Source organism: Diadema setosum, chromosome 16, assembly GCF_964275005.1.
Source record: "Diadema setosum chromosome 16, eeDiaSeto1, whole genome shotgun sequence".
NCBI classification, from domain to species: domain Eukaryota; kingdom Metazoa; phylum Echinodermata; class Echinoidea; order Diadematoida; family Diadematidae; genus Diadema; species Diadema setosum.
In genome coordinates, this window is record NC_092700.1 from 19,227,413 (window position 1) to 19,246,130 (window position 18,718).

Here is an 18,718-nt window from a genome sequence, read left to right on the forward strand (position 1 = left end):
TCTAGTTTCATAAAGTAACGCAGAAACCACCGGTTTACCGTAGTAGGCCAAAAGCCATGCGGTTCATGCGTAAGGTGTGCAAGTTTTAGTCAATTAAACCAGACAGAATCAGTTCTCTCTTGTAATTTCCTGTAACCACATGCGTTATTTTCGCTTACGCCATATACAAATTAATAAAACAAACAATTGAGTATCTGAATATAAGAACGACCCAAGTCCATGGAAGACCATTTCGAGTAAACTTAAAACAAACTTCATATCTTTTTTATTTGTCCAATAATATTCTATTCAACTGTAATGGGAAGGTAACATTGTATATACAAATTAGAACATATATTATTATGACAATTAACATTTACATTAATTGTGGAGAGGCCATTTTGTGTGATGGACTTGGGTCGTTCTTTGAATCATATACATGATATTCTGCTATAGAGATGAGAGAAAGATGAGAGAGGGCGTTATAATATGAATGTAAGAATGATCCAAGTCCTTCATTCTTACATGTCTTCATATAAGATTTAACTCATTCCTTTCAGGTACTTCCGGGGGTAATTAGGATTTATCGTTTAAATACACAAGATGAGTCCATGCATAAGCTACAATTTCCCGTGTCAAACTGAATTTGGCCAAAAATTGGACTTGGGTCGTTCTTATATTCAGGTTTTCAATTGGATGACTTCCTTGTTAGCATTCTTCTCTTTTTATGCATTTCATAGACACGTCCATAACTATTTCAAGGAAACTCTGTTACGAGTTTCTTTGTCATTCTTATACTCTCATCTCATAAAAAGAAAAAATGTACGGGAACACACGCTGTATACGCATTTTCACTTAATAACAATACCTTTATCAAGAAACATAATGTTGTAGACATTCATATATAATTATGACGCAATCGATTATACCGGCATGAGTACTGATCTTAAGCGGACTCGCTATACAATGCATTACCACGTGACCGATCAATCAAATACACAGTGATCTTATTACGCAATATAATTTTTAGTGCTTATATCATTACGTTAAATGAAGATGCCTGTTAGAATGAAAGAAAGGATCTGAAATATAATTATCTACTTTGTACATGAGAAAGGGCCTGAACTTTGGCACTACGAGGGCCAGAATTCAGGCTTTTGCCTGAAACTACGCCCCTGGCATCCTTGCTAAAGTGTGCCACACTTTGGAGGAAAAAAAGAGGATATTTACGTGATTTGGATGGATTATCAGACAAGTAATGTTACCATAAAAAGCAGAAACTCAAGATGTCCGCCACTCCTTCTGGGATAAAATTCTAAGAATGTAAAGAAATTCGGAAGTGTATCTTATGAATTTTCTTAGCGTTCTACTACGATGTAAATCGAATCTCGTATAAGACTGCTGTGTTCATGGTGTGCTATGTGCACACGTTTCCGTTTATGAGCACAAGTTTCGGTGGCTGGTTTCAAGAAAATATTATAAAAGAGGTAAAATGTATATCACAACATATCATAATAGGCAAGCGTTCAGAATGTTCGAGTATTTAGAATGGGGGAGTGATCATGCAAGATTTAGAGCATCAGTATTCGTCTTTCTGATCAGAATTACATTTAGAAAGCAATAAACCTTTTTTTTTTCATGAGGAAACTGATCACAAAAATAAAATGTATTCGTTTTCCGCCTTGACGCACGCTACCTTTTACAGCGAGTGTTTAAAAGAGTAGTGATAAATGATGATTGCATTATGACAATATGATAACAAAACATCTAGGTATCAGTATCTCAGTTCTAACAAAGAAGACAAATAGGATTTATGGATATAAGTTCAACACGTTCAACAGCGATGCACGTTTATGAGGTAAAATTGAAGAAATATACAATATTCTTTCCTTCCATTTGTGTTTCCTCGCTTCACAGTGCGACATTTACGCAGTCTTTGAGGTAAAATTGAGGAAACACAGTTCTTTGTTCCTGTTTGGGTTTCTTCGCTGCACATCACGACGTTTAAGCCCGTAATACTATTGCTTCGCTGTTATCCAATGCACGTAAAATTCAGAAAGCCCGGCTTTGCAGTGACTGCATGTTGCTATAATGATAGAAAGCAGTAAGATACATCATGCCCGTGTTACACGCACACATTAATGTACATATTGTATGTTTCCATCGCGGGTCGAGCCTGATGTACACTCATACTATGGAAAGCAAACACGGAATATTGCACAAAATTCTTGTTGGGATACCAAGAGAAACAGTGCGTTGACCTTGCACGGCTGCTGCAATGCTACATGGTACACTGTATGTATTTCTCACAGAAGCAGAGTACACCTATACACACACACGTTGACTACCTAAATGACCTTTGTCACGACCACGAAAAGGTCATGTTCAACAGTTTTTCTAATGCTATATTATGCGGGTGAAAATACTGCCGTAGTGTAGCCAGAGTGTTCTCGCTCACCTCCGGATGCGGTCTGCCTTTGCTTTTAGACATGCACGTATTGAGCGGCTTCTTCAGACAGTAAAATCGTTTTCCCTCCGCGTAATAAAAATGGTCTGCAGTGAAGTATGGTTTGATGCCAAGAAAACTCTCTACTCTGCTTAAAGTGGGAGATGGGTTCTTGACGAATTCCTCGCCATCGAGTACCAAGAACTGGCCCGGGGGAAATAGCTCCAGCCACCGACGGAAGTACTTGACGTAGATGCCCGAGTCGACGAGACAGTTATACTCCCGGACGCTTCCGTTAGGGAACAGGACGGACTCAGCAAACGAATTCATGAGCTCGTAACGTGGACTCATAAGGAATCTCTTACCCTTACGAACGAGTTTAGCACCATCAGGTGAGTTTTCATCGACATAACGCATGTGGACGTAGTCAGAGATGGCGCGCTTTACCGGGTCACGGAGAATGACAATGAACTTAGTTTCCGGCATTCGTCGGTGGAGGCGCTCTGCTGTAACCGTGCGGATTAAGTAGCCCGGAGTCTTTTCCATGGGAACCTGCTGTGGAGTGGAGAAAGGCATGAGGTCGCGGTAGTCGTCCAGGTTGGTCAGCGGGTTGCTGTTGACGAATTTGAGCTCGCTCTGGGCGAACGCTATTTCCGGATGGAAGCTGAGGAAATTTTTCAGGGTAGTCGTACCGCTTTTCTTGGACCCAATAATGATTGCCTTCGGTTCTCTCCGCGAGCAATTCCGCCGCGTCAACTCGGAGACCCGCATCAGCGAGAACTTTGGGCGCTCGCCCTCCGTGACGCGGTAACAACCATGCTCGATGACCGTCTGGGAAGGGACGCATGCTGTATCCGCCGACGCTGTCACGTTCCCACATCTCGATTGCTGCCCTCTATCGGTAGCTGACACTACAGCCGTATTCTGTCTCGCGTAATATGTCGACCCCACTGCGTCATTGCAGAAGACAATGAAAGTCGCTGCGAACACGAAAGTGAGCAGTAGTAGCAGCAGGCTGTTTTTTGAAAACGACCTGGATAAAGTTGGTGAAAGGATGACAGCACTCTTGCAAACATTCATGGTAACAGGCTTTACGGGATCTCTTTTAATTAAATCGTCACCGCGTGGAAGGTGTCTTATACTGGTACGATGCTAAAAGTTCTTTCCTTTGCGTGAAACAACGTTCAACCCCTAATGGCATCATGTCCGCAAAGGTCACAGCGAAAAACAAAAGGTGGAAAAACAGTATCGTCTAGTTGTAGTAAGCGGTTATAAGCGTTCTCAGGTTGATGTCACGCCACATGATGCAGCGCTCTCGCACAGGTATCAAGAACAGGTACAGGTAATGCGCCCTCTCTCGTTGGATTTGCCACCCTCGGACGTCGATCACGCGTACAGGTGCAGCTGCCTCAGACCAGGGAGGTCTCTTTCCACCTCCCTGCTCAGATTCGGTCGTCACAACGGGGGGTCTGCTGAAAGTACACAGAGAACAGAGAGAGAGAGAGAGAGAGAAGGCGAGATTAAAAAAGTATTTGATTGCGATTTCTCATGACATGTTTATGCTAGGAGGTAAAACTTGTGGTAAAACTGTTATAGAGAGCAACTCGAGTAAGTTAATATTGGCAGGCTGCCTACAATGTTATGTGAAGAAATGTATATACACTTAAGGCACATCTTTCTTTATATAACATATTTTTTTTCGCATTCCACATAAAAAGTCTTCAACGAAACTATAACTCCCTACAATGTTTGCCTAGAAATTAAAACAAAATGACAATAACCTTCAATTCTACTCAGACTGATTTTTTTTTTAAATTTTCCATGAAAATCATACACGAAGTAAACAGCACTTGTATCTGAACGAAGATGTACAGACTAAATTCATATGCAATGACCAGTTTCATTTAACTCAGCAGATATTTATTTTGCTGTGTTGTTCATGCATCAATTAACATCTTTCAAATACACCAGCTTGGCATAATGATTGCAATATCACAAAAAAAAAAAATGTACGAGGTAGTTGGCCTAATATTGTACGCACTTTCAAACAGATAATATTCTTAGTGCCTCACGCAACAATATTCAAAATAACTATGATGATACGTGGGAGAGACATTCTTCTAAGTTAGTTTACATGATCATTGATTTTCCATACTTTCCTGATTCCATAAAATACAAGGACAACTCACGGAGTGATAAAAGAAAACATTACACAATTGATCAACGTGTAACGGTTTTCTGCTCCATGATAGTTCTTTTTGTTGTTGTTTTTTAAAAGTTGTTTTTAATGTTTAGATAGATAAGGATAACGTAGTTTGCCGAAGAATACACTTTTTTCATAGTGATGTTTGTAGATATGGCCTTTAACTCTGAATTCCATTTTTTGCACTGGATTTACGATGCACGAGTTCATTGCTTTACTAATTATGCTGATCATAATGTGAGGTAACAAAATGGGAGGAAACGACAAGAAATTATCCTTTAACGTTCGAATTTACGAGGAAGATCTATTTTCAAAAATGTTGTGACCGTTTTTGGTGTTTTTTTTTTTTCAAGCAACTTCAGGAAACAGCCGCTTAAATTTGGGGTTCTGAAATAGCAAATGAGGCATCATACACTAATAGAGACACTATGTCTTTGGCTTTCATATCTCGCAGAGAGAAATGGGGGCGTATGACCTATACAAGTGCCTGCCTGTTCAGTATAACAGAGAAATAGACCCCAGTCCCCAATCGACGCCACGATTTCCCATTCATGATGGCGGCTTGGAAAAGATATCGGTGAGTCATACTGTCTTCTGCAGATCTCCCGCCAAACAGACGGCATTCTTTGCGTGCGAACTTCGAATTATCGTAGCCGCTCGTAATGGCCGTTTTGTCTGTCATTTATTAGCCGATGGTTTACACACAAACACACACACACGCACACGCTCACACACACATGCACGTCGCATCACACATCATCATTGTACATGTAGCATCTGACTCATTTCAGTCGAATTATCCCTGGTACTTGTTGGCCTATGAGTTTTGCATTGATGGACAGAAACACTGATCTGTGCGGTAATTACATGGACTGAAAGACATTCGTCAAGAAAAATGATGGACTGGCATATTCAAACATACAATCATTACACATGCCCGTACATACACATTATAATAAACATACATACATGTACATCATCAAGTAGACAGAATCTAATGATAGAAAAAATACATTTCCGATCATTAGTCAGAATGTGTGTTTCACCTAGCGTAATTTCTTCTCGTTAAGAGATGTACGATAAGCAATGACGACACTAACAACTATTCTTAATGACCACCATTGTCTTAAAAAAAGAAGGCGAAGACGAAAAGCTGAATAACTGTACGAAAGAAAGGGCGAGAGAACGAAGAAGAAAGAACGACGGACAGACAGACAATTAGAAAGACAGACAGGAGACAGACAACAAGAAAGAACCCAGATTTGGAGCCCACATCGTTGTACGAGTTTGGATAGTTCATAATACAGCATCCCTGCTATGCTGAGAAGCTACGATATTGGGACACGTACCGCCGAGGGGAAGTACTGAACGAACCTAACGAGTCTGGCATACCTTGCGAGATATCATCGCTCTGCAGACCAGCGAGGGTCTTCTGCTCTCGACGTATCAAGCATGCAAAACAAAAAGAAAGAAAGAAATAATACGACTTACAGGAAAGGGTGATGGAGAATAAATAAGTCCTGCTGTTGACGCCAACAAATTCATTACCAAACAGATAGACCTGGAAACGAGCCGACCACGAAATCAGACGAATCAGGAAAGCAACGGGATTTCCGGGTTTCTCATGTTAATTTTTTTAACATAAGGTTTGATGTCATTTTATCATATTCCATGTCTATCAGCTACGGCAATGACACGATATTCTCATCACATAGTTTTCAAATTGGCTTGGGACAAGTGTTTACCCAAAGTGCGTTTCATTTTAATTGCACTCAAAACACCCAAGTCTACTACATCCTTGAATGACAATTGCTCCTTTCAAAGTTCGTCCTGAATTTTGTCTATATCTAAATAAATGTAATGAGAGCTCATCAGCTCCACTCCTTTATATGTAGCTTTAAACGCTGAGAAAGAAAATAGGGTAGAAAATATGAGGAAAATCATGCTTATTCGAGAGCCTTGTCAAGATTGACAAACCGAGTGAGACTTCGAAATGCTGACGCTCATGCCGTCAGAGTCCAGTTCACGTTCACTGCCAAGCTGTCACAGAGACGGAACTCTTCGTACGGAAGCTTATAGGGCTAAGTGTTGCCAAGAAGACGAGATAATTTCTCGTTTTCTCGATCTTTTCTGGTCCGAGAAGACAGAAAGGTGAGATAAAATGTTACGATTGATCTTACGCTCGATTTGTCGAGCGTAACTCGTCAAATCGAGCGTAAGATTAATCTGACAGTAACTGTTTCATAAGATACTTACGCTTGATTTAAAGCACATATTCAAGATCAGATCGAGAGTATACTGGGTTTTTTTTTTCCAATTTTGTGTTGACAATCGTAGGATCAATCTTATGATCAATCTTCATGAAACGGGCCCCTACTTCTCGACCTTCTGCGCCCGAGAAAGCGCAAAGTCGAGATATACATCAGCTCTTCTCGACTTCTCGGATCTGAGATGACGAGAAGTACGAGAGATGAGAAGTTGGAACACAAGATTTCCGACCCGAGGAGGTCGGAAAGAGCAAGAAATTATCTCGTCTACTAAGTGGCACTTATAAAATAAAGCTCCAACACCTTCGGGCCCCGTCGCATCCCTCTGTTGACTTCTATGTGTGAAGATTACGTGTGATGACTACCAGCATGAACTATAGCAGAAGGAGCAGAAGGAATGCCACAGTGAAAACACGGATGGGGGGGCTCTCTGCTACCTTCGTGGGATTCACTGTTTTCCTCTTCTGGAGAATGGGCACGTTTTTGGGGTTTTTTTCCTCTCCTTATGGAGAGAATTCTTATGAGGAAGGCATGATAGATACATATGAAATTTCGATAGAGTCAGACATGTCATCAGTATAGGTAGAAAAGACCGGGGTAACGAAAGTCGTCTATAAAGTCACGTGACATGACTTATGGTGAGGTGTATTGTAAGAGTATTGCCATATCGACGTGGCAGTAGTCATCCCAAAGTTTTAGTTCAATTTTTGCCAATCATTTCGTCTCAAGTTAACATTAATCAGCCAATCAAATGTCCTTGCTCGTAAAATGCTAGCACTCCCTTCTGAGTGATCTCGACTTCGCAGCAAACTGGGCTAAACGATTTATAGCAGGATCTACACGACAGCAGTGAAATTTGATGCAGTGGCAGAGAGACATGTCCATTGCAGGAATGTTCAGCTAAAGTTTAGTGACCGAAATACAGTGTGTTACTCATCCCTGAGACAAACAAACAAACAGACAGACCAAAACATGCTGACATTCTCATGTGTATCACTCTACAAATACAATGTCGCAAGAAAGTTAGAAGAAAGTCACTGCCTTTGGCACAGACTCAACTTGTAAATGTCGACAGAGTTCACGACAACAGCTAGACAAGAACACGGGAAAGGGATAATCTTTTTCAGTCTGCTACTTCGTGTATCGGGGATATTGTCTACAATATTGTTCGGTTTGTACTTGATGCTCTGTCCATACGCGTTCTCAAGAGCGTTCTTTTCAATGCATTCTCCAGTTCGCTGTTACCAGGGAGGATAAAAACAAAAACAATACGAGCCTGTAAAAGTCTGAGAAAGCAAACAATATTTTGAACCGACCATGATTCAGTAACTTTATCGCAATAATCTCTATTGGGCCTGTCTATGAAGGTATTTATTCATTTTTGTTTTGTCTATTTGTGTATTTATTTATTTGTTTGTTTGATTGTTTGTGGGTCTTTTATGTTTAGTTTTCAACATTGGAACAATCAAAAGCAAATTATGTAATCTGATGATGGCGAATATACTGTACTAAGACACAATAATGCTGGTGGCACACCTAGTTCGCACTTGCGTCAGTCCATATGTGACAGAGCGAGTGGATCAATCCTGTGTCATACATGCACCACAAATTGATGATATTGAATATCAGTCATTTGAAAGGATGACATTTCATTTTACAGCATATAGTTAGTGCATCAATACTGCAGCCGCCATATTGGCTCTATGGTATAAAAGGTGATCATTCAGCAGAAAACTGTCTTCTCCTTTGCAAACCATAATATTAAGGGATACAAAGAAATTGTTGAGTTCGCAAACCATAATATAAAGAAATACAAAGAAGATGTTGAGTCTTTGGAAATTTGTGGAAAGTTTCGGCTGTTTCCCCAGTACAAACTGTTACAATCAAATATATAAGAAATGTCGAGTCTGGGGAAACTTATGGAAAGTTTTGGGAAGGGTGCTAGCCCCAGAGAGGAGGGAGAAGCACCACACATATATACATGGGATTTTCCATCATGACCAGCCAGGTGGTAGTGGACAGTCGCTAAGACAAAGTAGAGTGTAGTCCAGTGGTCAGCCTGATGGTCACTTTTGAACAGGCATGATCATGGCCTAAAGCCATGTAACCGACAACTGATTGGAGGATGGTTTGCATAAATTATTAAGGGGTGGAGCATGTAAATGCTATTATATTCATTATGTTGTTGCTAGGTGTTGCTAGGTGGTGCTAGACAAAATTTTCCACAGCACCATGTGCTGCACCCTCAGAATCATTATAAATAGAATGATTTTGTTCTTTAAAGTTAGTTGATTCGAGCATTCATGTATTCATCGGTCACTCATTGAGTGGGAGATACCCACTCTCTTATACCGCACAGGAAGACTTGTGAACTTCATCTACAAGACAATAAACGACCATCTTTGTACATATTGTACATCACTGTCTGCTTCGAAGTTCTTCAAAGTGTCATCGTGTGGTTGTTGAGCGTGAAAGGTACGCCAGTGTGCTGAGAATGCGGCATTGCTGAAAACCATCCAGTTACATTTGGTGGCAGCGGTGGGATGAACTCCCAGTACCTGAGCAACAATTAATACCATCAGCTGAGACTCTATTTCTGCGCTATGTGATCCAGAAATATTGCCTGACCCGGGAGAAGCTGAGTAGCAACCGTGCTGTTGGTGACAAAGTTGCTTTTGAACACTGTCTTGGGACTCGAAAGCTTTGTGTGCGAGTTCCAACATCGAGAAAGACTGGAAAAGCAGAGCCCAAAACTTGTATCAGTCGTCTGCAACGCAGTTGGGGTGTCGTCAACACCGACGTTGGGCAACGAGGTCCAGCCTGTGGCTTTGCAGACAGACGGGAGATCGAGGGGCTGACTGAGACGACATCGTGCACCGGAGTGAGCAGTCGTCAGGACAGAGTCTAGAACAAGACTACAGCAGGGGACAGCTGGCTGACCCAGAGTGACGGCAGCAACGGTGACCACAAGGAGCCAAGGCCAGTTTACTGATAAGGGGGAGCGAAAGGCTTATCAGAGGGGTAAGTGAGTTTCTCTTAATTAGTCAACTTCAAGGCAAGGCAGAGAGAGTGGACACACTATTGTGATACATTGTCTCCATATTGTATGTATAGTGAAAAGGTTGCATGTTAATCAGTTTGGAACATGGCAGAAGAGGGTAACCTAAGTCAGTTAAGGATGCAAGAGTTGAGACAAAAGTGTGAAGAGTTGGGGCTGTCACATGAAGGGTTGAATAGGAACCAGTTGATCAAAAACATAGAAGAGGCAAAGGAAGAGCAGGCTTCGCCTCTGCCAAGTGCACCAGTCATGAGCACAGATAAGAATACGACCCAAAACACTGCTGCGCGCACTGAGTCTGATACAATGGAAGAAGCACGCATGCAATTTGAACTTGAAAAGATGCGGATGCAGGTGCGCCTTGCTGAATTAGAAAATGCCAAATTGGAAATTGAGCGCAAGGGGACCAATGCAGGGTCTTTTGGTTTAGATGGGGGCATCAGGAGGATGCCGATGTACAAAGAGGGAGAAGATGTTGATGTGTTTCTCCGTGCTTTTGAGAAGATGGCGCAATTAAATGAGTGGCCAAGGGAGGTATGGGCACTACAGCTCGCCCCCTTACTGACAGGTAGAGCTAGGGAGGCATACTCAAGACTGTCACTTGAAAGTAGTAGAGTGTACGATGAAGTCAAATTAGCCATCTTGCGTAGGTATGACCTCACACCCGAGGCATATAGGGTCAAGGTCAGGGAACTGAAGGTGGATAGGGACGAGACCTATACTGAGTTTTCTGTAAAGCTGACGGACCTTCTCGGGCGGTGGCTCCAGGGGGCGGGGGCTTTAAACGATCTAGACAGACTAAAGGAGGAGATCCTAAAAGAGCAAATGCTAAAACAAGTGCCTTTTGACCTAAGGGTGTGGCTCCGAGACCATGAGCCAGATACACTGGGTGACATGGCAAGGCTTGCCGACCAGTATGTCATCAGCAGAAAAGGGGCAGGTAAACCACAGGGACACTGGGGAAAAGCAGGCCCTAATCACTCCCCTAAACCAGGTTGGAATTCGGGATCAGGAGGGGGAAAAGGAGAAAGTAAGCCAAACCCTCAACAGAATAAGAAGCAAAATGAGGATAGGGGTAACTACAGAGCAAAGGTGAGGTGTTACACCTGTGATAAGTTTGGTCATATCGCAGTAAATTGTCCAAATGCCCACAAATCTGAGGTCCAGGCAGAGAAGAAGGGGAATGACAAATCCAAGGAACACGGTCCCACCTATTTCTGTAGACCTGAGCCCCACCCCAAACTAAAACCATACATTAGTGACGCCAGACTGGGGGACAGACATGTACGTTTGCTGCGTGATTCGGGGTGCACTCATTCTCTAGCGAGAAGTGATGTCGTAGATCCAACATTCATTATCCCAGGTGAGACGGTGAAAATGAGGGGTCTCTTTAGTAAGAAAGAGGTACCCATTGCACGAGTGCATCTCATTAGTGAGCCGTATGGGATCAAGAAATGGATCCGTGTTGGACTAGTAGATGAGATTGAAGTTGATGTTCTGCTTGGGAATGAGGTGCTAGATAAGAATGACCCTGACTTAGACATCCCCGACTATGTGAGTAGAAAAGAGGCAGGCTTAGTGGTAACAAGAAATCAGGCCCGTGAAAAGGAGTTAAAAGAAGAGCAAACTAGAGCAGAAGTGATCAGATCCAAAGTTCAGGTGAGGGACTTGTTCGGGGAGAATGAGCAAGGAGAGGCTGCAGATAGTGGCAATGATGATGATGAGAGAGAGGAGGGTGCACATGAGGTGAATGATGTGAATGATGTGCACGATGATGATACAACTGTGGGGACAGGTGAGTCTGATACCACTAGTGACAAGGCAGCAAACGGAGAAGAGCCACAAGGAGAGAAAATACTCCCCACTCGCTTAGACATTGGTAGAAAGGAATTGATTCAAGCCCAACAAGATGACCCCTCATTGAAATCAGTATGGGAGAAGGTGGAAAAGAAAGAGGGAAATGAGGGAAGATGTCATTTCTATGTCGAGAATGGGGTACTCATGCGAGAGTGGTCAGGAAACTCTAAATCAGAAAGTAGTGAGGTGTACACGCAAGTAGTCGTACCAAAGGGGTATAGAACAAGACTACTGGAGGTTGCCCATGACAACCTAACAGCTGGTCACCTCGGGGTAGGCAAAACACAGCAACGATTGATGCAGAATTTTTATTGGCCTGGTATTTTCAGAGATGTGGCAGAATTTTGCAAGACTTGTGGTCCGTGCCAAAAGTGTGCAAGCCAGACAAGAGGGATTAGTAAGGCAAAACTAGTCTCTGTGCCAGTCATTGGCAGCCCCTTCAGAAAGATAGCAATTGACATAGTAGGGCCACTGCCTCGTAGTAAGAAGGGAAACAGGTACATTCTTGTTGTGTGTGATTACGCAACCCGGTATCCAGAGGCAGTACCCCTCCCCTCCATTGAGGCGGAGAGAGTGGCAGACGAGCTGATAAGGATCTTTAGTAGAGTAGGGATCCCCCATGAACTCTTGTCAGACCAGGGGTCAAATTTTATGTCCCTACTCATGAAGCAGCTGTGCAGTAGTCTAGGCATTAAACAGATAAGGACCAGCCCCTACCATCCCCAGGCTAATGGCCTAGTTGAAAGATTTAATGCCACCCTGAAAGACATGCTCAAACCCTACACACTGGAGGGAAATGTGACCTGGGATGACCTCATCCCATATGTATTGTTTGCCTATCGGGAGGTTCCCCAAGAATCTACAGGGTTTTCCCCTTTTGAGCTTCTGTATGGACACAGAGTAAGAGGGCCCCTAGATGTGATCAGAGAGGCATGGTTGGGAGAGACAGTGCCAGAGGAAGGGTTAGTATCATATGTGCTAAATTGTAGGGATAGATTAGCCAACATCACAACAGCTGCCCAAAAGAACCTTGCCCAAGCCCAGAAGAGGCAGAAAGCCTGGTACGACAGGAAAGCCAGGACAAAAGACCTACAAGTAGGCGACAAGGTGTTAGTCCTCCTCCCATCAAGCAGCAACAAGCTGCTAGCCAAATGGCAAGGACCCTATCCTGTGATACAGAAATTGAGTGATGTGAATTATGTAGTTGAGATGGGGGACAAGAGGAAGAAGCATAGAGTATTTCACACAAACATGCTGCGAGTTTGGAGAGAGCGAGAGGAACGTGTGATGTACACGGATGTGGATGATGGAAATGATGACGAGTACCTAGACCAGTTTATAGAGCCACTGACACAAAGAGGGACCTCTAGTGAAGTGGAACTCCCTGACTACCTGACAACACAACAAACCCAACAATTAGGTGACGTCATTCATGACTTTACGGACATCCTAAGTGACAATCCAGGACGGACTGACAGGATTGAACACGACTTAGTGACATCCAATGACCAGCCCATTAGGCAAAAGGCTTATCGACTACCTCATGCTGTGAGAGAGACAGTAAAAAGGGAGCTAGATGAAATGCTTGAGGCAGGGGTAATTTCCCATTCAGATTCCCCATATGCTAGTCCCTTAGTAATCGTAAAAAAGAAGGATGGGTCACTAAGACTTTGCGTCGATTACCGAAAGCTTAATCAGGTGACAGAGTTTGACGCCTACCCTATGCCGAACATTGAGGCTATCATTGATGAGTTGGGGAAAGCCAAATTCATGACAACCATAGATCTAACCAAGGGATATTGGCAAGTCCCTCTCACAAAAGAAGCAAGGAAGAAATCTGCTTTCATAACCCCATTTGGCCTTTTCGAGTTTAATGTCATGCCATTTGGCATGCAAGGCGCGCCAGCAACTTTTCAGAGGTTGGTGGACCAGGTGCTGCGCGGCGTGAATGAATTTGCGACAGCATACATAGATGATATCATCATCTACAGCGAGTCATGGGATGAACATCTTGCTCATGTGCGGGAGGTGCTTGGTAGACTGCGAGCGGCTGGCTTGACAGCAAAACCGAGCAAATGCAAGTTTGCACGAAAAGAGGTATTGTACCTTGGCTTTGTTTTGGGTGAGGGATGTGTCAAGCCAGAGCCTGCGAAGATTGACGCAGTTGTGAATTTCCCTCAACCAGTCACAAAAACTGACGTGCGCGCATTTCTAGGACTGACTGGATACTACCGTAAATTCATCCCTAACTACAGCAAAGTGGCAGCCCCACTCTCAGATCTCACTCGCAAGAACGAACCAAGGTTAGTTAGGTGGAACAGCAAGTGCAGTGAAGCACTGGAGGTACTCAAACATGCACTAGTGAAATCACCTGTGCTTAGGAACCCTGACTTTGAGAAAGAGTTCATTGTACAGGTTGACGCATCTGACAGAGGTATTGGGGCAGTGCTCAGTCAGAAAGATGAGAAAGGGGAAGAGCACCCCATAGCCTACATCAGCAAAAAGTTGCTACCAAGGGAACAAAGGTACGCCACGATTGAGAAGGAATGCCTGGCAATCGTGTGGGCTATCCAAAAGTTTCAGCCGTACCTGTTTGGGAGGAAATTCCTTGTACAGACAGATCACAATCCACTCCGATGGCTCCATCAGATGCAGAACCATAATGCTAGGTTAATGAGATGGTGTCTGCAGCTGCAGGCTTACCCCATGCGTGTAGAACACAGAAGCGGGGCTAAAAATGGAAATGCGGACGGTCTGTCACGCATGTAAGCTGTGACTATTAGGCAATTATAGCTACTCCTAGTTGTGCGGAATTTGCTCTCTGGTAATAGAATTATGAGAAAATGTATGTTAATGCCTTGTATCTCAGTCATGATAATGATGTTGGTAGAGAACATATAGTCCTGTATAATATGTTATCATCACAAGTTAACCCTCTGCCTTGCTGTTGACTATAAGAGAACTCTCTACCCGAAAACCCCTTTAAAGTACCTAACAATGTGAATTTGAATTTCATCATCGCTTGGACACTAAATACTGTTCTGGCCAAGAAGAAGGATTCCGTAAGCATGGATGCCGGACTGTAAATATTTGAACGGCTGCCAGATGAACGCTAAGAAGTTTAGTGAACATTGTTCCTGTGGCCAGGATTAATTTGTCATCATTCTACACATTGAATAATGCACTATGAATGATGTGAATTTTGTTTAATCACTATCCAAAGAATTATGCACTGAATGTGGAAGGAAAGTGGCGATTCAAATGCTACTCGCTCACAGCTGGCTCTCATTTTGCAGGAAGAGATGAACATTTATAATTACCATGTGTATTCTGAGCATTTTCAAGTATGATAATATGATGTGCCAATAACACATATATTGAGCAAGTGCAAAACATGGTTTGAATTTCTGACAGTTCAGTTGGTCAGATGACAAATAATGAATGTGTGTAAATAAGTATAATTACTTTATGTTTAATTCTCTCCACAGGGAGCAGAATTATCTCTTGGTGTACAAGTTGAATTTAATGTGACTTTGACGCATAATCATTGGTTAATGGAAATGGGTATATGAAAAAGAATGTTGATCTTTATCATTCCACCCCATTTACATTATCTTAAGGAGGGGGAAGTTTGTGACAGAGCGAGTGGATCAATCCTGTGTCATACATGCACCACAAATTGATGATATTGAATATCAGTCATTTGAAAGGATGACATTTCATTTTACAGCATATAGTTAGTGCATCAATACTGCAGCCGCCATATTGGCTCTATGGTATAAAAGGTGATCATTCAGCAGAAAACTGTCTTCTCCTTTGCAAACCATAATATTAAGGGATACAAAGAAATTGTTGAGTTCGCAAACCATAATATAAAGAAATACAAAGAAGATGTTGAGTCTTTGGAAATTTGTGGAAAGTTTCGGCTGTTTCCCCAGTACAAACTGTTACAATCAAATATATAAGAAATGTCGAGTCTGGGGAAACTTATGGAAAGTTTTGGGAAGGGTGCTAGCCCCAGAGAGGAGGGAGAAGCACCACACATATATACATGGGATTTTCCATCATGACCAGCCAGGTGGTAGTGGACAGTCGCTAAGACAAAGTAGAGTGTAGTCTAGTGGTCAGCCTGATGGTCACTTTTGAACAGGCATGATCATGGCCTAAAGCCATGTAACCGACAACTGATTGGAGGATGGTTTGCATAAATTATTAAGGGGTGGAGCATGTAAATGCTATTATATTCATTATGTTGTTGCTAGGTGTTGCTAGGTGGTGCTAGACAAAATTTTCCACAGCACCATGTGCTGCACCCTCAGAATCATTATAAATAGAATGATTTTGTTCTTTAAAGTTAGTTGATTCGAGCATTCATGTATTCATCGGTCACTCATTGAGTGGGAGATACCCACTCTCTTATACCGCACAGGAAGACTTGTGAACTTCATCTACAAGACAATAAACGACCATCTTTGTACATATTGTACATCACTGTCTGCTTCGAAGTTCTTCAAAGTGTCATCGTGTGGTTGTTGAGCGTGAAAGGTACGCCAGTGTGCTGAGAATGCGGCATTGCTGAAAACCATCCAGTTACACCATACTCGAAGTATAATCGTGGACGCACAGAACACATCGGTGAAGTGTGAGAAATGTCTGACGATCCGTTCAAAAAAATGGACTTCTAGAGTGTTGGTAAACTTTATGTGTCATCGTCGCTGGCTAACAAGATTACAACAACTCGTAATGTCGCAGTTGGTCAACGATAAACAGACATCACATAAGGAAAATTCCACAAAAATTATTTTCTTTTTTTCTTTGATGCGATCAACACATTCCTTCGACTTGTGTAGAGTAATATCAACCCCTGCTAGCATTCTGAAAGAGGCAAGTCATGTTCTTCCTTACTACGCTGGAAAATGAAAATAGTTGACGTGTACCTTCATACACACGAGACATGGTGCTGACACCATGAGCTTTACACTTGTTGGCAACCTTCTATTACATCACATCGCACTTATTATGACGACATCCGCCCCGGGACGGTAATGAACAGTAGACGGTCACTGTCAGCCCAAAATAGACCAATAACCATGATGAAATTATATCGAGGTTGGGGCCGACACCAGAACTCGTTTAGTGTAACAAGATAAAAAGAGACAACTGCATGATGTTTTTGGCAAAGACTTGAGCCAACGAACCTGACTCAAACTAATTTTCCATCTCCACCAACAAGAACTGACACTACTGCTACAAATCGGATGAAAATGTCAGCTCATTGATAATTTTAACAAATAACGACAACCGAAGACACATATTTATATTACTCATTATGTTGCAGTATTGGGCGATTTTTTCCCCCAAGATAACGAGCTGTGCGACATGACTACGAAGAAACAAGAAAAATATCATATTGGCCATGATGCGAAGGGGATAAGGAGAAATAAAAAAAAAAAATCGTAACCTGAAAAAAAAAAGGACACATTTGGGAAGCCATGTAAGAACAATTCTTCCCATTTCCATAGTCATAGGAATTATACAGCACTTGTTTAATTCAAATTCCGTACAGGTTTAAAGTAAGTATGAGAAGGAAGAGTAAAATCTTCAAAGTACAACATTGAAAATGACATCGTGATCGAAATGCGATAAAATTAGTGACGTTATGAAATCGTGAACAAACTTTTATAATACAGTTCTTTAACAGTCAATATGAATATGTAAATAAGTGGGTTGATGATGTCACCGCCCTACAATTTACTTTATACTTTGATCTTGATATTTACAGGTTTTGTTTTTGTTTTTTTTTTTGTTAAAACACAACCCTGCCCTCGTCTCCAATCCTAATATATCTGATCGATTATCATCTCCAAGCTATTCCATAGGAAGAGCATCATGTTCTACAATTTTATAGCAGAAAATGTTTATTTTTTGAAATACACAATCAATGTAAATTTTAAGATAATTATATTATCAATCATGAGAGGACGTATTTATACATTTCCCACCGGAAATCATTTAAATGGACTTGAGTACGTATAGGAGGAAGTATTTTATGACAACTTGACGCCATCTTACAAGTCCACAAGGAGCATTATTTCTGTTGTAGGTCGGTTTACATCAAATAACGTCTTTCCAGCTCATTTACTGTGGCAAGGAGAAGTAAAGGTTTGGAGATGAGAACTAATGAAGTGCGTTTACTTGTGATGACAGATATCGAAGGTATATACTATCACCCCTAGGGAGTCGCAACTATTCCCCTGGTCCCACACACCTTCCTGAATGGACGCAGAGGCCAATATCCCAAACCGACAGTCTCGCCTGCTCGCGCTTTGCACTTTCCATGGCTTTTAGCGATAGGAGTGAAGGAACTCGGTCACCCTCCATGACCTTTGCAGTATTTGCAGAGAAAACATTTGACAGATAAATTGGTAGACAAGCAGGATAGCTGTTCACCCTACGTCGCGCATTAATATGAAATCCTTCATCCATAAACCTTAGATGGTTAAATTTCTCCGAAGATAACATTAGGTAAATTGAACATTATTGGGACATGTGTCAGCTAGATCTATACTCTTCGGTGTTTTCACCGACAAGTTAAATCGTTTTTGCTTGTGTGTGTGTGTATGATGGTACGTTACTTGATCACTTGCGGCGTGCCACGTAAAATGCCGTCTGCAGCGGTCCTAATCCAGCACAACTGTATTCTGTATGAGTACATCATGACATTTCGAAATGGCGAACACTAACGAAAGAGTTTATAGTATATATATATATACAGTTAAACTCGCCTAAGTCGACATCGCATATGTCGAATAATCGCGCAAGTCGAAGATTTTAAAAAGTCCCGATTTTTCCCCACTGACTTACGTGTATTAATTCACTCACAAGTCGAATTTTTTAAGTCGAATACT

At 42.1% G+C, this 18,718-nt stretch overlaps 2 protein-coding genes across 2 annotated transcripts; one reads left to right on the forward strand and one right to left on the reverse strand.

Annotated features, from left to right (window-relative positions):
- Positions 1-2,341: 2,341 nt before the first annotated feature.
- Positions 2,342-3,505, reverse strand: LOC140239659 (heparan sulfate glucosamine 3-O-sulfotransferase 1-like). The gene has a single exon (XM_072319489.1). The coding sequence runs from the start codon at positions 3,503-3,505 to the stop codon at positions 2,342-2,344; it is 1,164 nt and encodes a 387-aa protein (XP_072175590.1).
- Positions 3,506-10,040: 6,535 nt separating this feature from the next.
- Positions 10,041-14,579, forward strand: LOC140239660 (uncharacterized). Its single transcript, XM_072319490.1, has one exon. The coding sequence runs from the start codon at positions 10,041-10,043 to the stop codon at positions 14,577-14,579; it is 4,539 nt and encodes a 1,512-aa protein (XP_072175591.1).
- Positions 14,580-18,718: the final 4,139 nt, after the last annotated feature.